The sequence below is a fragment of the Protobothrops mucrosquamatus genome, unplaced genomic scaffold (genome assembly GCF_001527695.2).
Source record: "Protobothrops mucrosquamatus isolate PMUCROS unplaced genomic scaffold, P.Mucros_1.0 scaffold1122, whole genome shotgun sequence".
NCBI classification, from domain to species: domain Eukaryota; kingdom Metazoa; phylum Chordata; class Lepidosauria; order Squamata; family Viperidae; genus Protobothrops; species Protobothrops mucrosquamatus.
Genome location: NW_015387340.1, coordinates 345,529 through 359,929, shown reverse-complemented (window position 1 = coordinate 359,929; position 14,401 = coordinate 345,529). Strand labels below are relative to the sequence as shown.

General features: G+C 47.9%; 1 protein-coding gene across 1 annotated transcript in view; it reads left to right on the top strand.

Annotated features, from left to right (window-relative positions):
* Positions 1-324: 324 nt before the first annotated feature.
* NCS1 (neuronal calcium sensor 1) overlaps positions 325-14,401 on the top strand; it is a 28,540-nt gene continuing 14,463 nt past the window's right edge. The window contains exon 1 of the mRNA XM_015820340.1: positions 325-382. Within this exon, the coding sequence (XP_015675826.1) occupies positions 325-382 (58 nt within the window). The remainder of the gene's footprint in view (positions 383-14,401) is intronic.

Genomic DNA, 14,401 nt, shown 5'->3' with positions numbered 1-14,401 from the left:
CGTTGGGCTTGGGTGGTGGTGGGTGGAGAGAAGGATAAAAATACAGCCAAGAAAAGAGAATCCAAAACCCGGTTTTGTTCCTCTGTCTTAAGGACTGGGTTTTTCTTCTGGTGCCTAAGTGGAAGGGTTGAAGGACAGATAATGGTGGTGGCTTTCTTTATTTTTTTAAGAAAAGTCTTTTTACTTCCCTCTTTCCCTCCCTCCTTCTCTCCTCCCTCTCTCCTTCTCCCTCTCCTTCCCTCTCTTTCCTTCTTATCCCTCCCTCTATCTCTCCCTCCCTCTCTCTTCCTCTCCTCCCTCCCTTTCATTGTCGTTCTTCGGAACATGAGCTTCGTTGGGCTTCTGGATAGGGAAGCGGCGGCTTCGAAACACGATCAGAGAGGTGTGCAATCCGCGTTGCTTCCCAAAATGTAAAAAACGGGGTGAACGTCTCGGGAGGCGAATGGGAAGCTTTTGTGTGTGTCCTTTGGTGGCTGGCTTGGATGCTCCCTGCTGCGTTTAACGATTCCCCCCTCGGGGGTTTTTTTTTTTTTTGCTTCTTTCAGCTTTCATTGGAACGGAGGGCGAGGGAGGCCTTCCCGTTCTCGTACCGCAGAATCGGAAGCTGGTTTTATTTTGAAAAAAAATGACTGCTTCCGTCGGTTTCCATAGCCTGGGTGAACACCTTCTTCACTCAGTTGTCCGGAATGTATGCAACAGCGTGAAAGTTTAAATAGTAAATTATTACTAATTTTTTTCCCTTCCATTTCTCTTTGTTGTAAAGTGGGGGAAGGGTTTGTAATCCGTGGGAAGAAAGTGGCATTATAAAACTCTTAAAATGAGTCCTGCATAATTTACCGAATCTCGGAAATTCCTCCCTTGACGCTCTGTAAAACTGTTGCATATTTTGGACTCTCAATTCCCAGCACGTATTCCTGGAAAAGAAGGGGAGGGGGAAAAGGCCACTGGCTTTAGTTGACAAAATAAGACTCTACTCTTTCTGTAGCACAGCCAGTCAAAGACAACAACTGATGCAATTGCAACCTGCAACACGTGTAGATGGGTCAACGGATGCGCGGGTGACCGACATCTTAGAAAAAGGGGGTTTTTTTTTAATCCCCTATTCTTAATTCTTCCTGTTCTCCCCGACAACGCTGTATAATTGAATAAAGGCTATGTTCACCCATCCTGCTGAGCCACAAATCATGGTTTAAAAGCCATCATGGTTAAGCTCAAACCGATCAACTGCCTTCTCTCTTAGTTTTGCTGTGTGAACCGGGCTGTCACTGTGAGCCATAATGTGGCTCTCTTTTAGCTTTTTGACTTGACTTTTTGACTTGACGTGCGTAGGGTGAATGTAGCCATGGTGGGCTCGATGGCTTGGGATGGGTTCGTTGTTTAGACTGCCAACATGTAGGCATTGGGAAGACCTCTGGTCGTGTCTTTTGTGAAATTAAGCAGAGCTACTCAAGATTGCAAAATCTGAAGGCGTGTTGTGTTATCTTTTTGTGGTAAAGGGCGCTTTAGTTCACACACACACCTCCCCGGTCGAGATTTTGGATAGCTGGTTCTCCTAACCTAGAGCCTAGCTAGTGCAGTGGGGCTGCAACCGTTTGGAGGTCACATCAGATTGGGGGAAGTTGCCGTAAGCTTAGAGAGCATCTTGGCTAGAGGAGATGAATGTTGGCTGGAAAGCAGAGTGGTTTTACAGCTCTTAGCAAGAAGGCAGAACTGAGTTTGTAATCGATGGATCTTTTCTGATTCCAGCACCTGAGTGAATCTACTTGCTGACTGTATCTATCCCAGAGATCTAGGATGCCTTGGGCAAGGATATTGTTTAAGCTTTATTGCTAACCCTTCTTGTTAAGCTTTTGTTTCACGTTAACCTTTCTTGCTTAACGTATTAAGCTCTATAGTTAATCCTCCTGTGGGTTAAATTCTATTGCTCACTCTTCTCATTAAACTCTGTGGCTAACTCTTCTTAAACTCTATAGCTAATCCTTGTTAAGCTCTATAGCTAGCTTTTCTAGTTAAATTCTATGGGTAACTTAACTTGTTAAGCTCTATAGCTAATTTTTCTCCGTGTTAAGCTCTACGACTAACCCTTCTTGTTAAGCTCTAAGGCTAATTTTTCTTGTTAAGTTCTATAGCTGACCCTCGTTAAGCTCTGTGGCTCTAAGCTCTATAGCCAAGCCTTCTCTTCGTTAAGCTCTACAGCTAACTCTTCTTATTAATCTCCTTCCCCTGGCTCTTGTTTCTCTCTTGGGCTGTGGCTGAAACTGGCATCGTAGTCTGAACCGATCAAATGCTCAAACAATCCCAACAGTTGTGTGAGTGCAGGAATATGTTTCAGGTTGCTGTCTTTTCTGTAAATCTGCAAGATACACTGCCTGGTTCAGTGGCTCACACAGTCCATCCCGAGAGACGTCTAGAATGTGTATAACTTGTTAGTGAGGATAGGACATAATTATACCGTAAACGGTCAGCTTGTAAAGGCTAAAGGAAGCCACGCCTTGGTCCGGTTTTGAACCGGACCTTGGTGCGGAGTAGAGGTGCCACACTGAAAAGGAAGGTGACCGGTTCGGGGTCTAAACCGAAGTAAAACGCGACCCCACGTCCTGCTTCACCCAAAGTAATCACTTTTCCAAAAAAACACCCCCCCCGTTCCCCCTTACAGAAACGTCCGGTCCGTCAAGGGGTTTACCAACTCTCATAACTCGACGACGAATCGGAAACTTATTACGTCCACCCGTCCTTCCAGCGGACCTCTGGGGACCCCCTAATGGCAGCTATTCTCCAGCTGTTGCACATTATACCCCTCCCCTCCCTTGAAAAAGTTGCCCCTGTACCTGTCTTTTCCCTCTCGGCCCTTCTGTCCCCCAATATCACCAACCTTCCCAGGGAAAGCCTGTCTGCAAAAGAGGTTTGGTGCATTGCAGCATTTTCACGATGCAACCTGGTTAGGAACGGAGAACGGTCTGTCTCTCCCCCCTCTCTTGCTTTCCCCGAAGCAAGCAGGACAAAACTGGAGGTGGAAGCCCGTGGCACCTTCTCCGTTGAGGATCCCCTTGAGCGTGCAATCCCTTAAAGTAAGCCAGCAACTTTCCTGTCCCTGCCAAGACCAGCCCACTGGTGCCCGAGGGGGCGGCTGTTGCTTTTTTTTTCCTCCCTCCCCTGTCTGGGCATTCTTTCATTTTGGAAACTGGCAAAAATACCCTTCTGGGCTCAGGATGGGGGGTCTCGGTGGGATGCGAGGGTGTCAGGAGATGGGAAAGGCTGATCCTGGGTCTGGGAGAAGTCAAGTTTTCCTCTCTGACTTTCCAACTCCTTCAGTTGTCTTCACAGGTCCAGAATTCCAGAAAAAAGAGACTTTGTGAGCATCCGTTTCTCCTAACCCGTCCCTTGCTGGGACAAGGCGGGTTCCAGGGCTTTTCAAACCAAAGTTTTGATTTATTTAGAGACTGCTTGAGATAGGAACTGATAGAGCAATGTTTATCAACTTTGGCGGTTTTACAACGGATGGACTTCGGCTCCCAGGATTCCCCAGCTAGCATGCTCAAAGATGGGTGGGATTCTGGGAGTTGAAGTCCGCTTGGAGAGATGGAGATTTTTTTCCTCCCCGTTTTTCAAGTTTCCTTCCCACGGCGGGTTTCATATACAGCACCTCTTGCGTTATTTTTATTTTATTCTCCCAGTGAGTTTTCCATGCATTTTTCTAGTCCATTCCTCAAGATTTGCGTATCGCACTTTAAAAGTTAACCCAAGAAAACTTTTAAACAACAGAAGGACCAGGTCAGTCCTAGGAGAAAAAAAACCTTCCTGGTTCAACTGGGAATAAAGGCTTATTGATTCTTTTCCTCTCTTCCCATTTCACTTCAAGGAAGGAAGCGTAAAACCCGACACTCGACCTCAAAACCTCCCAATTTCTTTTAGGAAAACAAAAGAAAATACATTTTGGGCTTTTTTAACGGGGAAATTTCATTTAGGATCTCGAGGGAGGGGGGGTTGGTCCTTTTTTAATTTCTTTTTTTTTTTTTAAAAAAAAGATAAAATAACAGTATTTCTGTGATAGGGGCTAATAACAATTGAGGGCTTTAATTTCCTCTCTATGTAATGTGGTTTCCCTGCTGTGGAACAGGTGTATAAATTAAAGAATTCATAACGAAGCATGTTTGGCCTCTGATTCCCTCCTTTGCTTGGAGGTGGGGAAGCGTGTGACTTTTATTTCTCTTCCTAGGCAGAAATAACTATTTCTGGTATTGGGTTATTTGAAAGAGAGAAGCAACCTGGAATTAAGGAGAAACTTCCTGACAGTGAGGACAATCAACCAGTGGAACAGAAGTTGCCCCCAGAAATCGTGGGTGTTCCATCGCTGGAGGTTTTTAAGAAGAGACTGGACAGTCACTTGTCTGAGATGGTATAGATTCTCCTGCTTGAGCAGGGGGCTGGACTAGAAGACCTCCAAGGTCCCTTCCAGTTTCTATTCTAGAAGTGGGATTCAGTCTGCCCCCCAAAAAAAAAAAGGGCTCAACATATTCTCCAAAGCACCTGAAGGCAGGACAAGAAGCAACGGATGGAAACTTACCAAGGAGAGAACCAAAGATCTTGATTTCTCTTTAAAGGATTGTCTTGTTAATTGGTCACCTTGCTGGACGGAGGTCTTCAACACCCACGAGGTAGCGACCTCCAAAATTTCTTCTCTAACCTGTCGGTAAACTTTATCGTAACCTAGAGGACAAACTCGTCCCCCAACCTGACCTTCTGGAGATTCCTGGGCACGATGAGAGTGAGACGGGGGAGTAAATTAATACGGGGTTCTGCTAATGAAAAGGAGCTTCCACAGATAGCCTTCAACTTAAAATCATAACAAAGCCTGGAATTTCCCTTCTAAGTCAAGACAGTCGTAAGTCGAGGCACCCTACATGAGCAAGAAGAGATTCTTAAAAAGCTTAAGTGAGCCGTGCATTTTCGGATGGTTGTCGGGCTGACCTTCTGAAGCAAAAAAATCTGCCCCCTTTGCCTGTTCATGGAGCCCAGAAGACCCATCAGAAGATTTTTTATGGCTGGCGGGAGTTATTTAAGATCAAAGCGGCTTAAAAAGCCTTTGCAGGCTCTCTTTCCTGCAATTTTTATTTTGTGGATTTGATTTCCCTTTATAAGTAACTCAAGGCGGAGAACCAGCCTAATACTTGAATCACATCTGATGGGAAAGAACCCACTGGGCAAAATTTTGACTGGCTATTCATTACCCAAAAAAATTAAAAAAAAAAAAATTGGGATGAAGCCATCCCTGCTGCAGCAGTCCCAGAACAGTGGCCCCAAAGGCCTTCCGCCTTAAAAGTGGCTCCACCTGGGGAATGGCTGCCCCGAAGGTGCTTTTTCCAAAAGGCAACTGGACTTCCTTTGTTTCTCCTTGGAGACCTTTGGCTTCTCATCCAAGAAGCTTTTTCGGTCCTGAGAAGCGAAACGTCTGCAGGGAAAAATAAAGAAAGTCCAGTTGCCTCTTGGAAAAAGCACCTCCGGGGCAATCCTGACCTGGATGACTGAGAATCTCCGTGTTCACTGGGGGATGCTACAACCAGGTTTCCTATTGGGCCCAAAAGTCTGGGGACGCAGCCTGGGGCTAAGCAGATTTGGGAGGAAGCTGATCCCAAGCGCCAGCCTGGCCTCGCCCACCCACCCACGCGCCCCTTTCAAAGAGCTGGCGAGGGCGGGTCTCGTCCTTCCTTCCCTCCCTCCCTCCTTCCTTCCTTCCTTTCTTTCTTTCCCTCCCTTCTTCCCGGCGCCCGCCCCCAGTCCAGGCTCCGCTTCCCGGGAACCCGCCGCATCGGGTTCTGCAACTGGCGCCCGCGGGTGGTAAGTAGCCAAAGCGCGCTTGGTAAGCTTCGGGGACCCCTTTGTTAGAGGCGGGGGGGGGTTCTTGTCCTTGGGGAGTCTGCGCGGCCGGGCTCTTTAGTGCCCCCCCCGTCTCCAGCTCCACGTGGCCTCCTTTGCCCCCCCTTTGCAAAATTAGGCTGTCTGCCTCTGCTCCCCCCTCCCTTAGTCATCCGAGCGGCGCGCCTTCGCCTCGCCTTGCCAAGCAGGATGACGCGCAAAAGCGCATCAACGGGAAATGGGGAAGGTGGCTTGGGGGGGAAGGGCCGATCCGTTTCTCGACAGCTCTTAGTATTATTATTAGGATAAGGATAAAAATTGCGGGAGGGCAGAGAGGTTTTTGGGTGGGTGGGTGGGTGGTTTCAAGCCCTCCTGATTTCATGAATCTATTTGCCTCCGAAGTTTAGACAGTAATACAAAAACAATTTGGAAAGGTTTTCTTCTATTATTTTTAAAAAAAATATTTTCTCCGATTTGCCCATTAACCAGCTAAGGCCTCCTTAGCTTTTTCAGAATGAACCAAAGCTGACAAAGGTGAATACAGGTAGTCCTTGACTTACAACAGTTCATTTAGTGACCATTCGAAGTTAAACGGCATTGAAAAATGTGACTTATGCCCAGTTTTCACAGTTATAACCTTTGCAGCATCCCCGTGATCATGTGATTAAAATTCAGATTAAAATTCTGTAAAATATGTAGAAGAAATGGGCAGGCCCTTGCCATCTTTGCCCCCCAGGGTAAAAATCAAAACACTGGCCTGATTTATAGACTCTTGCCCCACTGGGACTGGCAGAGGAGGCATGCTGTTGGCCAAGGAATTCCGGCTCCTGGGGTACAGAATAACAGAGTTGGGAGGGACCTTGGAGATCTTCTAGTCCAACCCCCTGCTCAGGCAGGAGACCCTATATCCTTTCAGATAAGTGGCTGTCCAGTCTCTTCTTAAAAACTTGCAGTGTCGGAGCATCCAAAATTTCTGGAAGCAAATCATTCTACTGGTTAATTGGTCTCACTGTGAAGAAATTCCTCCTTAGTTCTAGGTTGCTTCTCTCCTTCATTAGTTTCCATCCGTTGCTTCTTGTCCTGCCTTCGGGTGCTTTGGAGAATAGGCTGACCGCCCCCCCTTCTTTGTGGCAGCCCCTCAGATAGAAGGGCAAAGTTCTAAATTCTATTCCTAGAGATTCAGACGTAATGGCAGTAGCAATGGGTGATTCTATTAACGATGATAGTGTAAAACTCCTGTTTTGTGTTGTCAGACTGCAGCATCTCTCTGATCTTGACTAGTCTTGACCAAGCCAAATTGAGCTGTCTACTTCTTGGACAAAAGACCAAGTGGAAATTGGTACGATTTTTTTTTTCTTGTTAGCCTCTTAAGAGGATTAGAGGTGAGAGGTAAAATTGTTGAGATGGAAAGAAAAAGAAGAAGGAAGGAAGGAAGGAAGGAAGGAAGGAAGGAAGGAAGGAAGGAAGGAAGGAAGGAAGGAAGGAAGGAAGGAAGGAAGGAAGGAAGGAAGGAAGGAATAACAGAGTTGGAAGGGACCTTGGAGGTCTTCTAGTCCAACCCCCTACTCAAGCAGGAGATCTTATTCCATTTTAGACAGGATGGATGGATAGATGGAAGGAAAGAAGGCAGGAAAGAAGGAAAGAAAGGAAGGTGAGAGAGAAGGGAGGGTACAGAGAAGGAAGGGAGAGAGGAAGGAAGGAAGGAAGGAAGGAAGGAAGGAAGGAAGGAAGGAAGGAAGGAAGGAAGGAAGGAAGGAAGGAAGGAAGGATCTCTCCAGCCACCTGCAGCTTCTCTGGCTTCCTCTTCCCTCCTTCCATTCAGTCCCCAAGAAAAACAGGAGAGACAATCTAAGGAAGAACAGACTCTGCTATTTCCCTGTCCATCTTGCTCCTAAATAAGTACAGAAACTTCGCACTTCCTCCAGATAAATCTTACTGGCACTCTCTTCCTTGAAAGACATTTAAAAATCCAACTCTTTGGAACAATCTGGTGCCTTTGAAGAGGAGCCTTTTGTTTCTCTTGGCATCCCTTCCTTGCATGATATCTTGACCAAAATTTGGTCTCCTATCTTTTCTGGAGTCTTTACGGCTCAACCCTGCTAATTTTGGAGCGGAACCGACATGCCACGGAAGAGCAAGGATAAGTTAATCCCTTTGGGCAGGACTTGGCTTTCATGTCTTCTTGTTCAGAAGACAGAATTTCTTTATTGCATCCGTCATTCCTGGCCTGACAAAATTTATCAGAATAGGCAGAGGGCTTTTTAGTAGTCTAATCAGCTTTTCGACAAGGGCTGCGTGGCCGAGCCAAAACCCTTTGATGGTTTTAATAAGACCAAATCAACGAGGCTGATGCGGGAGCTGTCCAAGGTCCTGATTTCAATGGGCCTTCACACCATGATTTAGTACCGGCAGTCCTCGGCTTACAACCATTCATTTAGTGACCGTTCAAAATTGCAAGGATGGCTTATCACTTACGACTGTTTTTTCACACTTACGATTTTTGCAACCGGACCGTCGCAAGAGAGAGGACCCTTCGTAAGTCACCTTTTTTTCTGTGCCATCGAACAGTCACTATGAATGGTTGTAAGTCAAGGGCTACAAGTTGAGTATCCAATTTTGCTTTCCCTTTTTCCGAGTCACATTTTTTTTAGCTGCTACAAAAGTTAGTTGGGTCATGAAATGTCTGCAAGAAAAGAACCCAGCTCAGAGCTACTGTATATAAATAGGGAGCAAGTCACACTCAGTAGCCCTGAGGATGTTACCTAGTTGGGTCATGAAACGTCTGCAAGGAAACAGCCAAGCTCAGAGAGCACCAAGGACCCCACAATAATCCTCCTCCTCCTCCTCTCCGTAAACCCCATTCGCTTCTAGCACTGATGATGTTACTTAGTTGGGTCATGAAACGTCTGCAAGGAAACAATCCAGCTTAGAGCTACTTTACAACATAAATAGGGAGCAAAGCCCCCATTCCCTCATCCTGGAGATGTCACCTAGTTGGGTAATGTCACACCTGCAAGCTCAGGGAACACCCAGGTTCTGAGCTGCAGAGATCCCTCCCTAAATTACGGCTTTCTTTTGCAAAAGGGTTGCTCTCGAGGGCAAGCCTCTTGATGCGAGCACGTTGTGTTCTTTCCCCTTCCCTGCCTCCCCCACCCCCCTTTCAAGGCTTGATCGATCGAGGGGCATCAAATACAGCCAAGCCGGAGAAGACAAAAGACAGGCAGGCAGCCCACCCGTCCGCCCTCTTGGGCTTCGTCCCTTATTGGTGCAAGATCCGAGCTGCGTTGTCGTCGACTACAGCAACCCAAAGCAACCCAACGCAGCAGCAGCAGCAGCCACTGCCGAGCAGAGCCGGGAGGGCAGGAAAGGGAGAGGAGGGCGTTTGTAACCAGGGACGACCGCAGCAACACTTGGCACGGCTCTGGGGAGGAGAGAGAAAAGGAAAGCTGAGCGGAGAGACGGCTCCCTTTGCAAAAACAAGCAGGCAGGGGAGAAAGGAAGCAGAAAGAAGGAAACCCCTTCATTGTCAGCCTTCAACTTGCTGGCTTGGTTGTTGGAGGCCTCCTCTGCCTTTGGACTTCTTCCTCTCTCTTCTCCTGTTTTCTTTTNTCTTCCTTCCTTCCTTCCTTCCTTCCTTCCTTCCTTCCTTCCTTCCTTCCTTCCTTCCTTCCTTCCCTCCCTCCTTCCTTCCTTCCTTCCTTCCTTCCTTCCTCTCCCCATCTCCTCTCCTCTCCCCACCAACCCTTTTCATTTTGCAGTTTTCTACGTAGACCTACGGGAGACCCCTGGGCTCAGAAGACCTCGATTCCTTCCTCTCTTTTCTGGGCTGGGGGTGGGGATGAAGATGCTCTGTGTGTGTGTGTGTGCCTTGTGTTGTGCTGCACCTAGGAACAATTCGGCTGTAGCAAGGCCAGGGCCAAGCAGGGAAAGGAGCAGCCACAGAGCAGCCAGGGAGGGTGTGCTTCGGTTCCATGGTGCAATGTGCTGCATTGCTTTATAGAGGGGAGGGAGGGAGGGACGGAGCTCCCGTTGGGGTGTTATTATTGTCAGGGCTGCAGGAAGAGAAGGAACAAGGAGGGGGGGGCTTCTCTCTGTCTGTCTCCCTCTCTCCCTCTCTCTTTCCCAGTGATTCATGCAGCTCCTCGCCCAGAGAATCTGGCACCCCCTTTGGCTTCTCCTGGGGTGGGCGGGGGCTGGCCAGAGCTGGAAAGGAGCCACGCGGGCAGGCACATGCCAGGGAAGGGAGAGGAGGAGGAGGAGAAGGAGCAGAGATATGGGGATAGGTGTAGGAGAAGAAGGGGGAGAAGGAAAAGAGGAAGAGGAATAGTAGGAGGAGAAGGAAGGGGGGGAAACAGAAGGAAGAGGAGGAAGAAGAGGAAGAGGAGAGGAAGGAGGAAGGAGAGAAGCAGGAGGAGGAGAGAAGGAAGAGGAGGAGGAGGGATAGGAAAGGAGGAAGAGAAGGAGGAAGAGAGAAGAGAGGAGGAGGAGGAGGAGGAGGAGGAGGAGGAGGCCCCTTACGTGGGGGGTGAAGATGGTGATGGCTGCATTTAATTCTTAGACATTTTCAGCCCTGGGGGGGGACACTCTTGGGATATCATCATCGGCTTCTTCCCAGCTTTCAATGCTATTTGCAATTTGAAAATGGGGAAGGGGTGGGGAGCTGTCCAGAATCTGCCCAGGGGGAGTGGAAGAGGGAGAAGCAGAAAGGGGGGGGAGGGGCCGCCGAAATGCATCCCACGTATTTATTTCATTGATATCCCGCCCTCTATTATTTTTATCAACAACTCGATGCAAAACCCAGTCGAAGAATTCTGTTTTGTTCTCCTCGCTTCTGTCTTGAATTTTTTCTTCTTCTTTATTTTCTTTTCCTTCCCCCCCCCAACACTGGGTTTTTGGGGGGTTTTTTTTGCAGTCAGGCTCCTCCCTTTGGTCACCAAAGGGGCTCCCCCTCCTGAGCAGCTTCTACCCCCCCCCAGTTGCATCTACAAAACTACAAAACGGCTTGGCCAACTTTGATGGGTTTTGCAGCATTGAAGTGTCCCTTGGCTGGGAAACGTGAATTTTGGGTATTAGACTGCAGAGATTCTGGCTGGTTTTAGGCTTTTCCTCCCCTTCCTGGAGGGATCAGCTAATCAAGATCTGTGATGAGAACTGAACTGTGTTCTTTGGGTCTGGTTTGGTGTTTGGCTCACTTGCTCGAGTGACCTGTGTTTACTACCTGGGCAGTTTAGTTGCTAATCAGCTGATATTAGATCTATCCAGTATTTCCTGGGCAGGAAATTGCTTTGTGGCTTAAAAGTTTTTATAAATGAGGATTGTGGGAACTGGAGCCAGACTTTTGATTTATCGAGCGTTGTTTCTCAATCAAGGGTGAGGATTAGAAGGGTCCCTGGTGCTCTCTGAGCTAATATAAATATTATTATATAAAAGTAAAAAGTAGAGATTTTATGTTACTACCTCATTCTACTGCGCCAAAAGGACCCGGAAGTCAATGCTTTTCCCCTTCCCTCCCCTCTCCTCTCCTCTCCTCTCCTCTCCTTTCTTTTCCTTTCCTTTCCTTTCCTTATCACCTGAATTACACACAGGTTAGAGTAATAGAAAGATAATAGTAGTTCTTCTTCTCCTTCTTATTTTCCTTCTTCCCTCTACGCTAAAAAAAATGCAACCTTTTGTTTAGTGATCATTTGAAGTTACAACACCATAGGAAAAAGTGACTGACGACCATTTTTCACACGACCATTGCAGCATCCCCAGGGTCACGTGATCAAACGTCAGATGCTTGGCAACTGACTCGTATTTATGACGGTTGCAATGTCCCGGGATTCCCTTTTGTGACTTTCCGGTGAGTGAAGTCAACGGGGGAAGGCAGATTCACTTAACAACCGTGTGTCTAGCTTAACGACTGCAGCAATTTGATGAACCATGTTGGCAAGGAAAGTCATGAACGGGGGCAAAACTCACTTAACAACTGAGGACTTGCAGGAGGACCCTTGTCGGTATTTTGTGGATGTGAGGTTGCGGAATGAGTTTTTGGAAACTGACCCCCCCAAAAAAACGCATCGGACAGCTTTCTCCTGACTTCCTGATTGGCGCGGGAGTCTCACAGGTTCCTCCAGGATGAGCTGGGAGGCGGTAACGGTTTCCCAAGGAAAGCTGGCACCCGCGTCTCCTTCATTTGCATACATACGGCCGCCCGTCGTTGTGATGAATATTTATTACAAATACAAATTACTCCTGCTTTGGAGACAGCTCAGAGTGGGGCATAATAAAATCCGATAAGAACGGTCATAAAACCCAGGCCCATAAAAGAGCGCCATAAAACTCCATGTAGCACAACGGGAGCTCAGTTTACAAGGCCCATCGCATTTTTTGGATCAAGGAGATTTTGAAGTTTTGAACCTGCTGATTTCTGTCCTGCCGTTTCAATGTCTTGGCTTCTTGGGAGTGGGATGTTTTTTTGAAATTTGCTAGTGTTTGGTCCTGAATATATATATGCCTCCTCCTCCTCCTCCTCCTCCTCCTCCTCCTGGGATGCTGCAACCATTTAACAGAGCTGGAAGGGACCTTGAAGATCTTCTAGTCTAACCCCCTGCCTAAGGCAGGAGACCCTATACCAGTGGTGGCGAACCTACGGCACGGGTGCCAGAGGCGGCACTCAGAGCCCTCTCCGTGGGCACGCACACCGTCGCCCCAGTCCTAGGCCTTCAGCTGGGTTTTATAAAACCTTTTCGCTTTAGGCCTCTGCCACCGTGTGCAAAAAAAAAAAAGGTTCAATCAATCAGTCAATTTCAACTTCTCGTGGGAAAAAAAAAAATCTTGCAAAGTTGGAATTGATTGAACTTTTTAGTCCCACCCAGTCTGCTGTTACCACCGCAGCCACGCCCACCCAATGGGCCACGCCCACCCAATGGGCCACACCCACCCAATGGGCCACGCCCACCAGGCACCCGAAGATGCATAAGTGGGTTTTGGGTTGCAGTTTGGGCACTCGGTCTCTAAAAGGTTCGCCATCACTGCCCTATACCCTTTCAGACAAGTGACTGTGCAGTCTCTTCTTAAAAGCCTCCAGTGATGGAGCACCCACAACTTCTGGAGGCAGGTTGTTCCACTGGTTAATTGTTCTCACTGTTAGGAAGTTTCTCCTTGATTCCAGGTTGCTTCTCTCCTTGATGAGTTTCCATCCATTGCTTCTTGTCCTGCCTCCAGCTGCTTTGGAAAACAAATTAACCCCCTCTTCTTTGCGGCAGCCTCTCAACTATTGGAAGTCTGCTATCATGTCACCCCCTAATCCTCCCCTTGGTTAGACTAGATCTATCCAGTTCTTCCAACTGTTCGTCATATGCTTTAGCCCACAGTCCCTTAATCATCTTTGCTGCTCTTCTCTGCACTCTTTCCAGAGGCTCAACATCTTTTTTATAATACGGGGACCAAAACTGGATGCCGTATGCCAAATGTGGTCCTGATGCTGCAGTGGTCAGAAATGCGAGGATCAATCCTTTTTCTTAGTGTTGTCGTAACTTCGAAATGGAGTTCACTCAGTGCATGGTGATAAATCAAGGACTGGCTAACGAAGATGACTAGCAAGGTCAGAGTTGACTTTTTTTTATCCCTGCAGATCCTCGGTTTGAAACCCCGAGTGCGACTCCTCCTCTCCTTTCCAGCAATTGCTTTATTCTGCCCCCCACCTTACCGAAAAACTCTGCTTCCTGCCCCCAGAAAAGCTGTTCAGTTTTGGTGTCTCGGCCTGGCTACGTGCCACGGCAAACGTGTGTGGGCCGGCTGGCTGTTTTCCTTGGAATCGTCAAGGGAAAAAAAAAAACATAATAAAAGCTTGTAAATATGAATTGCTGGCAAAAAGGGCCCAGCAGGGAGGGTGAAAAAAAAACAGCTCCCGTTGAGTTCCTCGAGGACGATCAGCGCAGAAATGGGCAGAACCGTCTCCCAAAGTCTCATCTGCTGAGACTCGGCTATTTATTTATTTATTTATTTATTTATTGTTTATATTTATATCCCGCCCTTCTCCTTACGGACTCAGGGCGGCTAACAACCAGATAAAAATACAAAATATCAAAACTACAGATTAAAACATAATTAAAAACAAATATTCATAATTGGTCTAAGTAATTTAAAATTATGTTAAACCCCCCACTAAAAATTTTCCCCTAGGCCAGTCCCGCAAGCTGGAATAACCATGTCTTAAGGGCGCGGCGGAAGGAAGGGAGATCAGGGATCACCCTGATCTCTGGGGGCAGTTCATTCCAGAGGGTGGGAGCTCCCACAGAGAAGGCCCTCCCCCTTGGGGTCGCCAGCCGGCACTGTCTGGTTGGCGGCACCCTGAGGAGACCCACCCTGTGGGAGCGTACAGGCCGATGGGAGGTAACCTGCGGCAGGAGGCGGTCTCGAAGATATCCAGGTCCGATGCCATGGAGCGCTTTAAAGATGATGGTCAGCACCTTGAAGCGCACCCGGAAGGCCACCGGCAGCCAATGCAACTCGCGCAGCAGCGGTGTTACATGGGAGCGACGAGTCCCTCCCAACACCGCCCGCG